General features: G+C 37.8%; 1 protein-coding gene across 2 annotated transcripts in view; it reads left to right on the top strand.

Annotated features, from left to right (window-relative positions):
* galnt13 (UDP-N-acetyl-alpha-D-galactosamine:polypeptide N-acetylgalactosaminyltransferase 13) overlaps positions 1–19,389 on the top strand; it is a 40,332-nt gene that overhangs the window by 4,203 nt on the left and 16,740 nt on the right. For both annotated transcript variants that reach the window (XM_060876495.1, XM_060876494.1), the window contains exons 3-9: positions 590–845; positions 6,868–7,036; positions 8,945–9,111; positions 9,648–9,855; positions 12,680–12,850; positions 15,385–15,502; positions 15,737–15,917. In XM_060876495.1, coding sequence (XP_060732478.1) covers positions 704–845; positions 6,868–7,036; positions 8,945–9,111; positions 9,648–9,855; positions 12,680–12,850; positions 15,385–15,502; positions 15,737–15,917 — 1,156 coding nt within the window. In that variant the 5' untranslated portion in view covers positions 590–703. The remainder of the gene's footprint in view (positions 1–589; positions 846–6,867; positions 7,037–8,944; positions 9,112–9,647; positions 9,856–12,679; positions 12,851–15,384; positions 15,503–15,736; positions 15,918–19,389) is intronic.

Raw genomic sequence — 19,389 nt, 5'->3', positions numbered from 1 at the left:
CAACAGCTATAAAAAACACATTACAAGAAAAACATTACATGTCTGCATTTCTGCAGAAATTCAGCTAGAGAATGACTATCTATGTCGGCTAAGCAGCACTGTTCACTCCCACACTGGTCTAGTTAAAGGGTTTTTTCTTTGTTTAGCATGTCTCCTTTCCACAAGTCTACTGTATTTCAGCTTATAATGCAATTAATGCTGACAATGTAGAGAAACATTTTATAGAGAAGTCGAAAAAAATTCTCAAAAACATCTTACGAAGATAGACAATTACAGGATTTGATCTTTTTGGGTTTTTTGGCTTGTGTGTTTTTAAAAGGTTAATTAACGGTCAATGGTCATTATACTAGATAATCATATAAAATCGTTCAACACCTAACATTCCTTAATAAGAATTAAATTGCTACTAACCAACATTGCTATGACCATCAAAACCTTGTTAAACTGCTTTTTGCTGGTCTTTTTTTTTATGCTGTGTCTCTGAGCCAGATTGTCTAATGCATTTAAATACATGAACTTGCTTAAATGTGTGTGCTCCTCTGCCTCCAGTATGTCTGTAATTGCTGTGTAAGTGCTTTTCTCCTCCTAGTGGGATGACGGCTTCCTTTGTGTTCTGCTGCATCGCCGCTGTGCTTGTACGACCTGGCCTCTCATCTCTCTCAGCATCTGAACTCATACTGGCCTCCTGACATCTGTAAGGCTCATGCGGCGCTTTGTTTACTGTAAGGTGGTGCTTACCACCTCGCTGGTCTGGGTGCTGGTAGATGTCTTCCTGCTGCTGTACTTCAGCGAGTGTAACAAATGTGACAACAGGAAGGAACGCTCTCTCCTGCCTGCTCTCAGAGGTGAGTCCAACATTATGGCTCATGTGTTATGAACTTCTTTCACGAAAGGATGAAATCACTGGATGGAGCATCATGAAAAGCAGCATGAAAATGGTGATCTAGCCTAACAACCCAAATTTACCCGTTTAATGGCAGCATTTTTGCTTTGCATGTAAACATGGAAATATATAGAGCATGTAAAACCTTTAAATTTCTGCTTTGAAATGGATTTCCCATTAATTCCCTTTTTAATGGATACAAAAAATGTAAGTGGTTGCCAAGTCTTTAGAAAGTAATCCTCCACTTCATCAAATATGGGTCAAATGTGACACTGACAGGTGCTTAACCCTGTGACATGACTTATCCTAAACAAACATTAGTGTTGAAAATAGCTTTCAAGAAGCTTTCAAAAAGAAATACTTTTTCTTTTCTTTTATTTACACTTCAAGCATTTTTGGGCCATCTATATAGTAGCATATACATTGTGTAAAAAGAAACAGGCCAAATTGCTCTTTATTTTTATTGCTATTTTTCTATATTTGTAACTTATCACTTTTATTTTTGAGTTAATATCAATATTAATATCAGTTTGTAGCAATACCTATAGAGTGGAAGGTTGTCTTTATATACATCTGTAACTCCACTGTTGTAAGCTTTTTGTTTTGTATTTTTTGTAGTAACAGTGTTAGTAGTTCTTTTTTAATATTTGTTCTGTGAAAAAGCCAAAACAAAAAAAAAAGCACCAAAACATTGAATTATATAAAGATAACTATTATGTGGAATGCCAAATATTAGATTTTTAAACGCAAACTACTGGACAGGTCAAGAGTGAATAGAATCCAGCTAATCATTTTTCAAAACTGGAACATTATGGAAACAAATACATATTATTTCTAGGTGGAGGCTGAATCCTGTTCATGAATTTGATAAACCTGTGTGTTGGCTTTGGAAAACACATCCAACATCACTTTAGCAAAAACAGACAAAAAAACAAAACAAAAAAAGAAATACTAAAAAAGGCTTTGGCAACAATATTATGCAGTTTTTTCATCATACTCTGACACCACAACTTAAGAACCCAAGTATTTGTTTCACCATGTGATGTATCAGTGTTTATATTTGCTTTTAATCTTGCTGAGACTTTCTGCAAAGCTCATGTTGGAAAAGGAGCCAGTTTAAAAGCTAACGTTTGCTAGCTAAGCTTGATTTCCTCACACCTGGATGTCAGACTTTGATTAAATTGTCTTATATATAAAACTAAATAATTCAATCTAGTCTGTCTATCAAAATGTCAATGAAGCTCCTTCAGACTGAAATCTTTATAAATGCAGTTTTGTCTCCTTTTACATTTCAGGGTAAGCAGACATTAAACTGCTATAGCCGGCAATGGGGGAAATGTAAAATATGTTTCAGTTGAGAAAAATGTCTGTTTTGCAGAACTCTATATATAGTAGAATATGTCAAGATTTCACCATGTGAAAACCTTTCCAGGCAGTGAGACACATGGCATCCGATTTTAACCACCCAATTTAGCAGAAAGAAAAACTGCACGAACTCCGTAATCATCTGCTTTATGTTTCTTCCAATGACAGGAAAAACGGAATGAAAACATTTCAAAAAAGTATTGTGTTAAAGAGACGGTTTTATTCCAAGCAAGCCGAAACCTGGGTTTACTGAAAGTCAAGCTCAACTGATGAAACCAGTAGAAACAGGTGTAGCTCCTGCTTGATTGGAATGAAAACACACACCTACACCAGCACTAGACTGAACAGTCCTGTGAGAGTAAAAATGCTCATTGACTATTCAGGTTAGAAAACAACCAGCCACGATGTCTGAAGAGCCGCAAACCTAATATCAACCCGAGGTGAGGGGAAGATGACATTAAACACAGTGTCCCAACCTGTCTAGAACACATCCAGCGTCTGTTATTTCTCTAGTGAGGTCACTACATGGTCTTATTTTACCCACATACTGTTCAGTCATGTATTGGGTTAGGCTTGTTCAACAGTTTGCTTGGAGCCTACACAGTAAGCTGTGTGTGCTTAGTCAGTGTCCAAAAGACGTTTACAGATTGTGAGGTCTGCCTTTGTTCAAGTTTTAAACAAGTTTTCATCCACTCCTGGCTGTAAAACATCTCCAAACAGTTCTCTGGGAATGTGACTTGATAGCTTTGCTAATGGATTTCGCTGTGATGAATGAGCCTCCCCACTGCCAGTTCCTCACTGTATAATCCCCAACATCACTGCTCCCTTGTCTTTACTTGGATTCTGTCCCTAATAAATAGGTTTACGACTGTGAGATAAGCAGCTTTTCTGGTTAAAATGAGGGAGTAGTGCAGCTGTCGAGGAAAAGAGCTTTTTTTTTTGCTTGACTGGGTACAGAAACATTACATGTTTCTTTGTGCTTAGAACATGACTGTTTTTGGGATCGCACTGAAAGCTTGTCAGATGAACAAAAGAAAAGGATGTTTATGTATGACAGCATTATCAGAAAGCTGTTTGGGAGTTAAATAGGCAAATGAGGACTAAGCAGCCTTGTGCTAAAAAGAGCAGGGCTTACAGCAGCGCCAGTCTGTTAGCCATACAGGTTTGTTACCGAATTGTGCCAGGTGGAAGGTTTTGTGCTATTTAGGTCATTAAGAAACAGGAGACTTATGAGACCTCCTAATGTGAGGTTTTGAATTGAGTTGTGGAATTTTTGTTTCAAATTTTTGTATTTTATATCCAATGTATTAACTAATTTAAAAAATAAGAAGTCTTTAATGTGATCAGAATAAAATCACATGGAAATACGTGTGATGACATAAACACAGCGAACGTTTTTAAGGCAGAGGAAATGATCCGTTTTTAATGGGAAAGAATTAATGAAGCAAGGTGCCTGAATGATGCCCTGCAGTATGGAGGCTAATCATTAGCAGGCTATTTTAACAATACATTTCTTAATTGCTTTTTTTTTTTTTTTTTAATAAATACAGCAATGCAGCCTTTCTTGCAGACAGCTTTGAACACTTACTTGTGTACTAGAGTTTCTGAATTACTGACTGGCTCGCCATAGGTAAAGCAGATATGTGCAACGAGTCACATGGAACAATTGTATAATGCATGTCAGTGTATACCTAAAAAGCTACGGGTCTGCTAGCTAGCTGTATTTGTATCTGCTAGCTAGCTGTATTTGTATCTGCTAGCTAGCTGTATTTGTGCACTACAAGATTATATGGATGATTTAGTGATGTGATTAACTCACAAGTTTCGGTTTTTGTTTAAGCTTTGTGAGTGAATTTTGCTTGGTTATATGATTTGACAGCTAAGCTGCATATTAGATAATATGCAGCTTAGCTGTCAAATCATATAACCAAGCAAAATTATCTAACATCCCTATATATTTTGACGAATTTGGTTAGTTTCCTATGTAATGGATGCAGTATCTAGTTCGCTGACGACATATGACTAAGATTTACTAGCTAAACATGTAGCCAGAGATGCAGGAATAACAAAGCTACAATGATTACTCAACATAATTGTATTTTTATAGCTGACATGTTAGGTTTTTTAACAGACGTAAAAAACAATGCAAAGTTAAATGAGAAACGTTAAGTTTGCACACACCCTCACACAGATGTTGGCACTGATGAATTAGGCTTGTGAAATAGGTGAAAATGCAGAATAGTGCAGCGGCTAACATGTCTGTTGCGAAACACCAAAGTCATAGGTTTGATTCTCAGCTCGGTTGTGTGAGCTCTGGGTCTTGTTTTAAAGGCTTCGATAATGTATGCTTAAATCACATTGGACGGATGAAAATGCATTGTGTTATGCCACTCTATTCAATCACGTGGAAGCATTTTGGTTCTGTAAATTCAACAGGCTTTCAGTTAACTGTTTTGTATTTACAGTGTATCTAGTCTTGTTTACTTATGCACTACAGTCCTTGGAAACTATGGAAACGGCATTTTGTCCCAATGTATAGAAGCTATATAGAGGACAGACAATAGATCCATTTGATATGACATTTGACTTTAGCTCTAAGGTAATATATGTGTAGGCTACTGATTTACTACTGTTTAGATTTTTTTAGACTTTTGGTATACATGATCATATACATTAAATCTTAAATACAGGTCGTATTGTTGAGGTTTAATTTAGTTTAGTTATTGTAATAGGAACATTAGATTAGATCAATAGATTATAAAATGTGTTTTATAGGGATTGGTGTTCTGTTAAATATATTAAGGGATGACAGGAGGTTATAAGTGTGTTCTCTCGCTAGCTTGCTTGTTCTCAGCAATAAAATACTGAAGGTGATGCAAATGATGCTTCAAATGAATGTCTGTTAACAAGGATTAGACAGATAGCTCACTACAAAATAAATTCTCCCTTAAAGGCTAAAAAGTAATGAACTGTTCAGTTTGAATGCATTACTTGTCCAAATATGAAGAAAACTCTGGGAACTTTTTTCTGTCCTACTTACAGTGCTGCTTTTTAATCAGTTTGAATCTGGCATGCGTTTCTATACGTCCTGACAAATCTTTCAGCCCACTTCTATTAGGATTCATATAGTCATGTCTGCAAATGCATGTGTAATTCAGTGTAATGCTCTAACACACTGTTATCCTGAAATGAATAACAAAGATCACCCAGCAGTGAAGTACACCCTGAAGATGATTTTTAAAAGAAATGTATTTACTTTTTATTGTTTAATCATAAAAAAACAAAACTCCTCACTGTTATGTTTTGTTCGGTTCAGGTCTTCTGTCAGACATGTGTTTTACTGGATGTGTTAGTGTTAGTGTTGCAGGAAATATTTCACTTGTCTCTATGCCAGGTGTAGTAAAGATTAGATAATATAGAAGGTGAACCTAGCCTGGGTTTGCTGTGCAATGTTTAGAGTAATCTGACCTACAGACACTCAGGTTAATCCCAGACATTTAACACTGAAAGCCAGGGAAGCATTTGAGGTCTCATCGATGCAACCTAATGGAATCTTCTTAACTGCCCTGGTGCAGATGGGCTTCTAGTTATTTACAAGATGGTATGATAAGCCTCTAGCAAAAAGCCGTTCATAGACATAGAAAAAACCTTTACTGATGTTGCTTTTTTTTTCTTCCAGTAACCACATTTTATTGCACTTACACCTGAGCAAGTTTTACAACAAATAAAATTATTTGTTAAAATAAAATTATATGTTATTAAATTAATAATAAATAAAAAAGCATGGCAAATTGTATAGTTACCATTTTATTGTTTCATATAATGTTTGTTACTGAGATCTATTTTTTTATTTTAAAATAATTATTCTCATGTTCTGAAGACTTTCCTTTTTAATATTATAATATGTATTTATTAGGTGTGAATATTCATATGAATTAGATTTTTATAGATGTGAATGAGTACTAGTGAAACAATATAAACCTGTGATTTACAAATTCTACAGGTCGGTATTGACCAACCAAATTACAGAATTCAACACACTGTGGTCTATTGTGGGAACATAATGCTGATTATAATGTAACTAACAAACAACAAATTAGATATCATTTAGCTATTGACATCCAGCAACATCCAGCAAGTAGATAGGAAATTGAAACCATTTGTAAGCAAAGAATATGAATTTGCTCTTTGATTATGCCCCATGCTATGTATTGTGATACAGTAATCAGCATGGTTCAGTGAATAATGTCATTGCCCTTTCTAAACTAAACTATTACATACTACTGCCAGTGCACACACTCTAATCCTGTACACTGATATATTTGTGATTATTATAGTGCAGTGCTGCTCAAAAGATTTGCTGTGTAGTAAAGTGGCAAGTCACAGTCCAAGGACGGCCTTGCAAACGTAGCTGACAAATTCTATAACATGGATCAGTGAGTCAGGAAAGCTGCTCACTGCAACACTCTTCTGCAGAGACATTTCGAACTCAGCTTCGTGCCTACACTCCATTACTAAAAGTTCAGTAATCACAGTGCACACGGCCTAATGTAGCGTCCATTCCACTAAGTGCATTGAACCGAGTGCTTAGTGTAACCTTTACCTTTGTTGTTGCGCAGCCGTGATGTCACGAACTCGTGAGGGTCCAGGAGAGATGGGGAAGGCTGTGATTGTCCCGAAAGAGGACCAGGAGAAGATGAAGGAACTATTTAAAATCAACCAGTTCAACCTGATGGCCAGTGACATGATAGCACTCAACAGAAGCCTGCCCGATGTTCGATTGGACGGGTGAGCATTTGGGATAATTGGGTTAATGGTGTTTGAGTGTAAATCTTTGTGTGCATGTACATGTTGCCTGAACCACTTTTAATCATACCGATAGCAACCACAGAGTAAATTCTTTTCTCATTAACCCCCTGCTGTTTTCGAGCTACATGTGCATTAGGATGGAATAATATAAGGAAAGAAATATTTTGCATTCTTATCATTACATGTTTCAAATATAGCTCCCCTTTACATCTAAAGACAACACCATGCATTGAAATGCTTTTACAACTGATTATGTATAAAAGAAATCAAGATAGGGGGCACGGTGGCTTAGTGGTTAGCACGTTCGCCTCACACCTCCAGGGTCGGGGTTCGATTCCCGCCTCCACCTTGTGTGTGTGGAGTTTGCATGTTCTCCCCGTGCTTTGGGGGTTTCCTCCGGGTACTCCGGTTTCCTCCCCCGGTCCAAAGACATGCATGGTAGGTTGATTGGCATCTCTGGAAAAATTGTCCCTAGTGTGTGATTGTGTGAGTGAATGAGAGTGTGTGTGTGCCCTGCGATAGGTTGGCACTCCGTCCAGGGTGTATCCTGCCTTGATGCCCGATGACGCCTGAGATAGGCACAGGCTCCCCGTGACCCGAGGTAGTTCGGATAAGCGGTAGAAGATGAATGAATGAATGAATGAAATCAAGATAAAGCCAAGAGTCAAAAAAGATTTAAAGAGATATTTAAAAAGATTTTGAATCAGGAAATAAATTGCAATTTTTCTGTACAGTAAAGTAAGAAGTGGTACTAGGTAAAATAAAGACAAAATATGAGGAGCATGAAGGATAGTTTGTGCAGAAAGAGGTGTAGTTACTAGCAAACTGTGATATTTTTTTTTTCTCCTGCCAGCTACAAATAGATGGGAAAGGTCTTTGTTTGTTGAAACCCAAATCCCGTTTGTGGCGTATAAATTCCCACAGAGCTGTTAGCGTGAAACATGACTGCATTCATCTCGGGTTGCTGTTTTTGTCACACTAAGAGGAGAGCTTCATTGATGATCTTTGTTACATCCATTTGTTAACATCCTGTTTCTCTCTAGACACTCTTATCTCAGCTTTCCAAAAATATGGTCAACATTTCATCACATTTTTCTTATTTAAAGCATCTGCCAGACCTCGCTGAAAAACACATAGGTCTAGAATTATGTCTTAAGGGGTGATGATAAGGAACAAGGAATTGTACAGCTTATACGCAATACAGAGGTTCATCTGGGTGCCTGCGGATACAAACTGTGCATCCGTATAACACTTATACAGTCTTACTGTGTCATGCCTTTGACATTGCAGAGAGAGAGGAGGAACCCTGCTGACATTATTCCTCACATCCCCCTCTCTTCATCTGAACTCAGTCATCTTCAGTCTGTTTTTCTCTCCATGATCGAGCCATCTCCATGTCTAATATAGCCTCATGATTTTTTTAAGGTCTTAGAGTGAAAAACTCTCACTAGTCTCTGTATCTGCTAGAGAATTAGGAGTCTTGTTGGGCTAAGGAGACTCTGTCCTTGCCATAAGCACTTTAAACAAAGTTTTTATGGGGTGAAAGTTGGAATCTATGCATTCTGTACCACAAATTAACGCACATTGTGATTTCGAATAAGCTGTTCTATTCTATACACATTGTGCCGACTTTTGCTCCTTGACTTATTAATATAACATGAATGTGTCAGCTGAGGTTAGGCTATTATAAATGATCTGGAACAAATTTTACCTGCAGAATTGTCATGCAGTTAAGGGTCTCTGTGTGACTCATCTGGATTTGCTGATGCAGTTGGAAAGAAGACAAATAATAATAAGTTGTAGAGATTAAATAATGGTGAAGAAATCAGCCAATAGCATGTCATCGCTTAAAGGAAACAACACATTCACTTTTCTTCTCTCATTAAGGTGTAAAACAAAGGTGCACCCAGATGACCTGCCCAACACCAGCATTGTGATTGTTTTCCACAACGAGGCCTGGAGCACTCTCTTGCGTACCGTACATAGCGTCATTAACCGCTCGCCGAAGCACCTGCTGGTGGAGATCCTACTGGTGGATGATGCCAGTGAAAGAGGTAATGTGAAAGCAGAGCAACTTAATGTGTGTGCAAATTATAAGGTGCATCCAAAATTGCATACTTCTGCACTATTCTACACCATTTTGTAGTATCAGTAGTGTGTTGTTTGTTCGCACAATGAAAATAGTAAGTGCACTTTAAGTATCTGGATCCATCCGTACAAACAAAATGTGGTGTAGAATGTTGGACACTTTATGCACTCAATGATCACATAGTGATCTACTTACATAGTGGAAGAGGTGTTGGGCTACCAGGTGCTGACACTGGTGAGGAAAAAAATGTCAACAACACATCCATTTGAGATGATACAACCCTTTTAAAATGTATGTACTAGACAGTAGATTACATCGTGCACAGTGTATAGTACACCATTTGGAACATAGCTATAGTCACACTCCTGATGATGGACATACTTCATGATATGGTATATTTTCATGCCAACTTCAAGCTTCAGAATATACAAGCACTCCAACACAGTAAAAGTGATGTAACGTAAAAGTTCATTTTGTCACTTTGTCTTGCATCATTTTCAGATTTCCTAAAGAAGACGCTAGAGGACTACGTAAAGACACTGGAGGTACCGGTGCGGATCTTGAGGATGGAGCAACGTTCCGGGCTGATCAGGGCGAGGCTGAGAGGAGCGGCTGCTACCAGAGGTCAGGTTATCACCTTCCTGGATGCTCACTGTGAATGCACTATGGGCTGGTTGGAACCACTGCTCGCCCGCATTAAAGAAGACAGGTGAGTGTATCTAAAAATTTAAGCTGCACATAAATCAAGTTGAATTTTTAGGAGCTTTCTTACAGCTCAATTTAGCCCTATCAATTTAGACATACAGTACAGTTCATCTCATCAATTAATGTCTTACAATAGGAAGTTTTGTTTTAATGTACGTTTGTAATAAATTACATCTGATAAATTGTACCACCCACTTTAGTTGTCATCTCTCCTTAGATTCTAAGAAGTTCCAAGAAGATTTTATTGGCATTTCAAGCATATATAGTTGATGCAGTACATAGTGAAATAAAACAATGGTCCTCCAGGACTCTGGTGATACATAAAGACAGAGCTACATAAGATAATATAACTATATAACGCACAGAACTAAGGGCTATAAATAAAACTTAAAAATTAACCTATTTAATAAAGTGTATGTGTGCTACATTGGGCAAACAGTTCCAGACAAAAGAAAAGAGACAATACAGACAGACAATACAATACCCTACGAGACAGATACATACAATAACGCCAATCCTTATACAGTGTGTGTGGTTCTGAATGCAAATTAGTATGCTTAGATTAAAAGATAATATATAGCTATATGCTAGTGCTAGCGAATGTTACACAAAAACAATAAGTGCAATTATCATCTAATAAATTTAGCTGCAAAAGTGTGAGTAAAATAAGTAAAATAATAGGAATGTTTTTCATCCTCTTGAATTCTTCACACATGATGTGAATCATCGTTAAATGAATTGACGTCATAATTAATGATCCAAGAGAATAATTGTGGATTAGAGATGTCACTTTACTATAAAAACTCTGGGAAATCTCTACATGTGTAAGATGCGTTGAGCAAAATACATTTTCAAGGACATGAGAAAAGGGATTGTAGAGAAGCTTGAAGGAATAGAGGAAGTTCAGTACTGTTGCTGCACTCTGTAAGTGGGTGTCCTGTAAAGATCGCACACGGAAGAGCACAATGTGCAGTGCTGAAGGAGGTGGAAATGCGTAACAGCAAAAGATCTGCAGAAATCTCTAGAACTTGTTAAAATCTCTGTTCATGTGTTCATTATAAGAAAAAGCCCTAATCAAGAATGTTGCACACTACAGATGGAGGACTGTTCCATGTCTTACAGTTTCAGTGCTTTTAGGTTGGATAGGACGGAAATGCAACTTCTGTCAGAAATGTACAAAGCTGTATATTGAGGAAAAAAGTCACTGTACAGCAACACTGAAACCTCCTCCGAGCGGTGACGCGTGAATGTGGTGGCATTATGGCTTAAAGCGGGTTTGCTGTTTCAGGGCTTGGATACCTTTTGGTCAACTGAGGTATCAATGGTTTTAAAACAGGGTATTGATCCATCATCTACCATTCGAAATTGGACTGTGGATTAAATTATATTCTAATAATTTAAAATAATGAATATGTGTGTTTTGGATTGGCCATTCAGAAGTTAACCCAATGAAAATGCTGTGATATGACCTGCAGAAGCCTGTGACTTCCTCGGTGGTTAAGGCATTGGACATGGGAAGGTTTTGAGTTTAAATCCCAATGCCCTCAAAACTCAACTGCTCAGTTATATACAAATGAATATAATGTAAGCTGCTCTGTATTTAGTGTCTGAAGGTTCATATGGTTTCTCTAAGCTGGACTGTGAAAACCTGAACAGAACATTTTTTTTTAAGATGTGTTTCTCTGTTATTATGATTCAGATGAAGATTGGGCCACGTTTTGATTCACATGGGTGATTCTTTTAGAAATCCCCAAATAGCTCGACAATGTTTAAGTGCTGTAAACTAAATTAACTGTAAACGGAGAAGCCATAAAGTTAAGTGCTTTTGTGTTTATTCTCTAATTACTTAAACACATTATTAATAGAGATTTATACAAGCAAAGACATCAGGTTGTGCTCATCCTATTTTTTTTGTCTGTCTGTGATATATATACAACAGGGTATAATCTGTAGCTCCGTTCCTGGTAAGTGCTCAAAGTAGAAGATAATGACTCTCTAGTTTTGGTCAGCACACTACAGAAAGGTTTATATTTTATTTCAAGCCTTGATAGCAATTTTCAATTCCAAACAGTACTTTAGTATTGGAGAGAGTTTCATCTCTGTGCCTTTTACCTTTTAAATGTATCAGACATGTGATTTCCTCCAGTCTAATCCATTTCTCCATTATAAAGTGTGATTCGCTGTCTTTAAGTGCTCTACAGCTGCCTCAACTCCCTCTTTTATTGCATTTTTACACACCAAGACTTTAATGCCGAGCACACAGCATTAGAATTACATTAAGTGTGAATACCTCATTATACACCTGACTAGTGCTGATGCACTTCACTCTGCACTCAGGTAGTATAATTTCTAACATAATATTCTAGAGGCCACATTTTCTTTGTGTAAAAGAACAATTGGTGAATAAAACAGTTTGACATTTCACTTTGGTTAATCACAAATATAAGTCTGTTAGTTGGCAGAGAGGAGGCTCTGTGTTTACGGCTCTGGACTACTGATGGGAAGGTTATTAGTCTGAATCCTGATGCATCCAAGCTTGAGCAATGGTCTTCTGTTTTACTCTGCAATTGTAAGTTGCTTTGAATAAAATGTCAGGTGTGATGCAGGATTTGAAGTTATGGTAATCTGTTCTTTTGGGGTATATTTCACAGAAGCTGGCATTTTCTGGGCATGGTGTTGTATAGCGCTTGCAGACAGTAGTAGATGGAGTATTGTGTTGATTTTCTGAACCGTGTAAAAAAGCAAGAAATGAAAATGTAACTGCCTGTCTAGTAACTCAGGACCAGGTATATAACTCCTCTTAATAAAATGAGTTGATTTCATTGTAGGAAAGCTGTGGTCTGCCCCATCATTGATGTCATCAGTGATGAGACCTTTGAGTACATGGCGGGCTCAGACATGACATACGGTGGCTTTAACTGGAAGCTGAACTTCAGGTGGTACCCTGTTCCTCAGAGAGAGATGGACAGACGCAAAGGAGATCGCACTTTACCCGTCAGGTGAGTAGTAACGAACTCGTGAGCTTTGCCCACTCCAAATTCTCTTAATACTCTAATCATTAATGTAGACAATATACTTTACTCAGTAGAACATTTCTGGTGGTATCTTTGGTTCAGCCGTGTCAATCTCATGAGAACACAGAGAGCTGACATCACTTTGACAGCAGTTTGTCATGTTGATCATCAGCTAATCTCAATACAAAGCAGCTGCTGCAGTAGCTCCTAAAATTACTTTATATGAAGTTATAGAACAATGACTCATGAAGTGCTATTTTGACATCTCTACAGAACGAAGTAGAGCTGATGTCCAATCCAAAAATAGATTTCTTCTGTTTGTACAAAGCACTGGGCTCATGATTATCTTTACCAAGATATTTACCACGTTATTTTCTTCAGCTAAGCGGAGTAAAAGAAGCTGGCTGGAGAAGTTTCACTGTTAGCCCAGACATCACAAAAAAACAAACATATAAGTACAAATAAATTGTTTGCCTTCAGAGTCGAATGTGCCAGATTTGCACACATGTACTCCCTGACAGTAAGATTTTGATGGTGATTGTTATGATGATCTGAGATTGTTATGGTGATCTGAGATTATGCTCCTCAAAACACTCAAGCTGGTTCAAGCTTGATTACTTTAACTGACAAAGTGATTTATATTTTTAATAGTTCAGCCAGTTAATAGTAAAGAAGAACTACAAGAGGGAAGTTTTATTTTAATATCCGTATACTTCAAAGCATTTAAACACTTCTCATCCTTCCCGTGCTCTTAGCTTTCATGTAATTTACTTATTTGTGTGATTTGACCTGATTTGAGGGTGGAGTGAGTCGCAGTCTTCAGGAAGGTTGAGTGTTTTCACTAATGGCGAGTCCAGCCTTTCTCATGTAGCTATTCATTTTTGACCTTTTTCCTGACAGACAGTTCGCCCTTTCAAACTCTTACTTCTTAGGAAATGTGTGTTCTTTCCTACCTGTCTTTCTTGAGACAGGTCTTCTGAGATGCTTCCAACAATTAAGGAATCATGATAACAAACGAAAGAAGAATTTCCAAAAAGCAATTTGCCTCAGCTAATGCAATAACTTGTTAGAGCTGTAATAATTTTACAATTGTAACAGCATTTAAAACCCTGAAAGAGAATAGACACATTTTCATTAGTAAGCGGTGGGAAAAAGTGATATGAATAGCATGCTATGATTAGCTTTTCAGTGCTTTGGCTTTTAGCTCATATTTCATGTGGCACCTTGGGGAGTCGCTTTCAGTTCTCCACCATCTGTAATCACTGCAAATCTTCTCCATTTCAAGACAAAGTGCTCCCATGCTTGAAGTGGATGGAAACATGGCACTGAGCCATTGGCTTTCCTCTGAGAAATTAGTCAGACCCTATTAAATGTTTAAATGTTTTTTGTAAATATTGTAAATATTAGCTGTTCTTTCATTTGTCACATCCACTTGTATATTAGTACACCCAGGTTTTTGCCCTCTATTTTGTTGTCTTGTTTGTTGATTGCCACATACACACCAAAGAAAATACATCCTTATCATTTCATGTTGTTGCATCCCATCCATACCCCTAAACACCTTCTGGGGTCGTAACACATTTGGGGGCTCGTCGGGATTTGAACCCGGGACCTCTCGCACCCGAAGCGAGAATCATACCCCTAGACCAACAAACTTGTGTTCCGGTTGAACTAGACCGTACTTCGATAACGTGTGCCGATTTGTTCGCTGCGTTGTTTTTCCGTTGTATGTCATACTGTTCCTGTAACCCCACTCGTTAGTCACTTGTTCTGCGTATGTATGTTAGTGGTCATTCGCTCTGTGTGTGACATTGTGTATTTTGAGGAAAGTGGGCAGGTAAGTACGTCACGTGACATACATGGTGTAACACGTAGGTACTCATTCCTGTATTAGACACATTAGGTTAGGAGCGTGTGCCACCCTCTGTACGTTTTGTTTGGGTAGGTAGTGTAGGTTAGTTAGGGCGTCGTTCGACGCTGAAGCTCAGTCTCATTACTTTTCCTTTGTAGTTTAGGTTAGAGGGTTAATTTCAAGGTAGAGTGGTTTTGTTTTGCTTATTTCTTTGTTTTGGCACAGCTCGTGTCCCTTTCCCCCTTTGTGTCTTTTGTTACCTGGTTTTTGTAAATATTGTAAATATTAGCTGTTCTTTCATTTGTCACATACACTTGTATATTAATAATACACCCAGGTTTTTGCCCTCTATTTTGTTGTCCTGTTTGTTGATTGCCACATACACACCAAAGAAAATACATCCTTATCATTTCATGTTGTTGCATCCCATCCATACCCCTAAACACCTTCTGGGGTCGTAACAAATGGGAAACCTGGAATATCTACTGCGATTAGGGTTTATTTATCAATCAGACATGCAGTAGCTAGATTCCGATCCAAATCTTTTGGGATACAAGACTGCCATTATAAAAGGATTCTTTTTTTAGCATAAGTATTGTGTGTTTATATTAAATTGATTGAGTCTGTTTAGAGATTAATGATTTCATTGTGTGTGTTTGTGTCTTAGAACTCCCACCATGGCTGGCGGTTTGTTTTCCATCGACCGAACCTATTTTGATGAGATTGGCACCTATGACCCCGGGATGGACATATGGGGAGGAGAGAACTTAGAAATATCTTTCAGGGTATATCCGCCATTACATGTATGATGGTAGATTGTTATTGTAAACAGTCACCATGATTGACAGCTCATGACTATGAAATTGACTCTGGGAAACAAATTCTATTACACTGCTATAGCACTGATAAAGCCATGAGCTTGTCACTTCTAATGAAGTATGATTTTAATCAGGATAGCAGTGCTAATTATTGTTTTATAGTACTGGTAATCACTAATCATTAGCGACTATGCTGTGTAGATCTGGCAGTGCGGCGGCTCTCTGGAGATCGTCACATGTTCCCACGTAGGCCACGTGTTTCGGAAGGCAACTCCTTACAGTTTCCCTGGAGGTACCGGCCAAGTTATCAACAAGAACAACAGACGACTGGCTGAAGTCTGGATGGATGAATTCAAGGACTTTTTTTACATCATATCACCAGGTAACCCATTGCTTTTTGTTGGGTAATGTATTTCTCTATTGTTTAGCATTTCCTCATTATAGCTGACTCTGAGAAATTTCCTGTTGTTTGCCTTTCGTTTAAATATATTAGAGCACTGCTTTGTGTCATCTAATTACATGGTGGAATAATTTGCATCTGTTGCTGTGGAGGAAGAGACAAATTATTTTAGTCTTTTAGTTCCTCGACCAATGCTAAGTCTGCATCATAAGACTCCACTCTGGAATTCTTTATGAACATCCAGGGAGACGTTTCCCTTTCTCATCAATAACCTTTTTCTTTTAACCACAATGGGTAGGTGGTTTATTCAGGTGATCTACAATATATAGCTTTTTGGTGTAATATTTATCCTGTCACTTTCAAATGCAGAACCAGAAAGAAAATACTGTACTTAAAAAATTGCTTGGAAAAAAATGGGTTTATTTAAGTTCCTTTAGTTTTTAAATCATTAAACAGTGCTATGGATCCTTTGTTTTTCCGTTTATTTTATCATATACATTTAAATATATTATTTTCATGAATGTGTCTCATTGGACATGAGACTAGCTACGGGATTAGAGACATTATGTAAAACGGAAAGAATTTTTTTATTTATTTAATTGATTTTTCATTTTATTTCTCTCTCTACGCTGATTACTGAGGAGACGCTTGTAGAGAAATATTGACGATAGTAACAGAATGTTTAAATGAGATGAGTGGACAGAGAACTATGTATAATACTGTGCAGATGTTTTAGGAACAATTGCAGTAAAGTGATGATGCTTTCAAAAGTAAGAATGATTTTAAAATATTTGTATTATTACAAGCTGTCTGAACAGAACAAAAAACTTGAATTACAGGTCAGTTTTTAAGGAACTCTGCAGGTGTGTTGTTCCAATATGTTGGAAAACTGACCTCTAGTTTCATGGACATGTAAACTGTATGAGTTGCTATAGTTTTTTTGCCTTTGGTTGTAATGTTTAGGGTTGTTGTCATGCTGCAGAATAACGATCAGGTTTGAGACCTTTCTGATGGTATAGCATGATGGACAAAAGGAAGAAGAAAATGAAGCCTTTATTATTGCCACACATTACAGCACAGTGAATTTAATTTCTTTTTAAATCCCAGCTTTGAAAGTTGCGTGTATCTATTTATACTTCTCTGCATTGGGAATACCATTAATTACTAATTCTCACCAAATTCCCAACTTTTAAATTTATCTTCCGGTATTTGGCAGAGTCTCTTATCCAGAGCGACTTATAGAAGTGCTGCTGAAGTCTCATCAATGAATACATCAATACCAGTTCACAAGGTCACAGACGACGAATACTATTTGTTTAAAATGTCTGGTGAAAGGTAATACAGCAAGATAAGCACACTGCTTCAGTATGTGGTAGGTCTTTAGATGTTGTCAGTGACTCAACTGGACATCTAGGGGACCACTTAGGTACTAGAACATAGATATTTAAAGTACAGCCTTTTCAATACAAACTTTGTCTTATTAATCCAGAGAATCTGCTGCCATTGTTCACCACCCCAGTTTTTCTGCTTTGGTGCATAGTTGATTTGTTTGGCCTTATTTAAATGTCAGTGGTAGTGCTTTTAGGCTGCAAGTCTTCCTATGAGGTCCACTTATGATCAAACCTCTCTGTACTGTAGTTGGGTGAATCAGAGTCTCACTGGTTTCTGCCAGGTCTAAGCTAACGATGCTGCTGGACATCTTCATCTAAAAAACATGACTCATTCCAGTCTTATTTATAGACATCAAATAATCACTAATGCTGAAGCATTAAAATGTTTTACTATTCAGTAAACCTGAGAGTTAATAGCTCTTTGTAACTGAGACATTTATGTTGTTGGACATTTATAAATCTTAATGAAATTCCCCTGCCCCACACAGCATTCTGTTATAATCTAGTGCAGTTAGTGTGACTCTGTGGCTGCGTGAGCTGATGTAGCACATCTTTGTGTTGGCCTTGATAAATTGAAGCACTTTATCAGCTAAGCCTTTTTTTGTTACTCAGCATGTTTCAGTAGCCCAAATATTTTCACTTAAATATCGCACCCATCAATCATAGAAAGATCTGCTGGCATGGGCCTTTCAGGGACCTGCAGGATGTCACCCAGATATTGTATCTGCCATCTTTTATTTATTTCCGCTTTTGTACAAAGTGTCACTCAACATTCAAAAAATCGCTCAGTTCTGCTCTGCTGCTTTCATATTCACGAGCATTGCACTTCCAGTTCATACGGGACATGCGGGTAACGCAGTTGTCCAATAATCAGCTCATGCTGCACTGTTTTGTAGACTAAGTAATGTGATTTGTTCATGATTGCAACGTCTCCTACCACTACTGCAGTCAGATCGAGGAGGTGTTTAGGGTATGCTGGAAGCGAACTGTGGTATCGTTGGTGGTCTAAGAAAGGATGGAGAGGGGAGAAGGAGTGTGGGCTGGTGAGAGGAGGAGGGATTACTGTAAATGTATCCCATCGGAGGAGTCCTCCGTGCAGATATGATAAATGAGCTTCTAGGTTGAGGGCAGCAGGAAAGTCCTTTGTGACAAAGCCAGTGTTGAGTTTCAGCTGTTGCAAAGAACAGAAAAGAATTAGTGAGATGTTGGCAGGTTGTCATCTTAAAAAATCTATGGGAAGTGGTCAGACAAAATCTCAGGTTACAGAAATGGAAAAGTCTTAGACAATATGCAGCATATGAAGCAAGCTCCATACTCGTGTTACTTTAAGAAGCAAAGCAAGGCTGAAAGGAGTGGAGTGTATTTACATGATATCAAACTTCAGACAGAGATTTCCTTGTCTAGGTAAAATTAGTCTTGCCTAGCCAGACGTTCAGACTAAGACTTCAGGCCAAAAACTGACCAAGAGAGCATCTGACTGATATGTAAAGCAACCAGTTACAGTTTGTTTTGTTCAGTTTCACATTTAGGGATGTGAAAATATAAAATCGATGTCCCTACAAAGTACAAAAACAGGCCAACGTGCAACCATGGAGCATTCATTTAAGACAGTTAATGAGTCTATCCTGTGAACTTAAAATACTTAACGTAATTTGGAAAAACCATTGTTTAACTAATCCTCATAAGCACAATCACAGTTGTTAACATGGCAGCTTCCTTCATCCATGATTAAAGTAGAGCGTCACAATGGCTTGGTTCCAAGGCAAAACCTTTGTCTCCAGGAAATCCTGTAGAATCCAACCAGATGATGACTCTGAAGCTCATGAACGAAAAAGTAAACAACTAACATGAATCAATAGACACTGTACCTTAAACTATTAAAATCATAGCTTATTTTGAACTATTCATCATCAGCTAGGTCAGATCTACCATGCTGCAGCTCATGCAATTTACACAGGGCTTGCAATCCAGGTGGCTCTGAGCAGCTGAAGCATCAGTGTTACAGTACTAATTGCTTCCTGTGTACTGTAGATGCACTTCTATCCATTTTATGCATTTATCGT

Source organism: Tachysurus vachellii, chromosome 8 (assembly GCF_030014155.1).
Source record: "Tachysurus vachellii isolate PV-2020 chromosome 8, HZAU_Pvac_v1, whole genome shotgun sequence".
Taxonomy (NCBI): domain Eukaryota; kingdom Metazoa; phylum Chordata; class Actinopteri; order Siluriformes; family Bagridae; genus Tachysurus; species Tachysurus vachellii.
The sequence above is the reverse complement of the archived record's forward strand: the minus strand, read 5'-3'. Positions and strand labels throughout refer to the sequence as shown.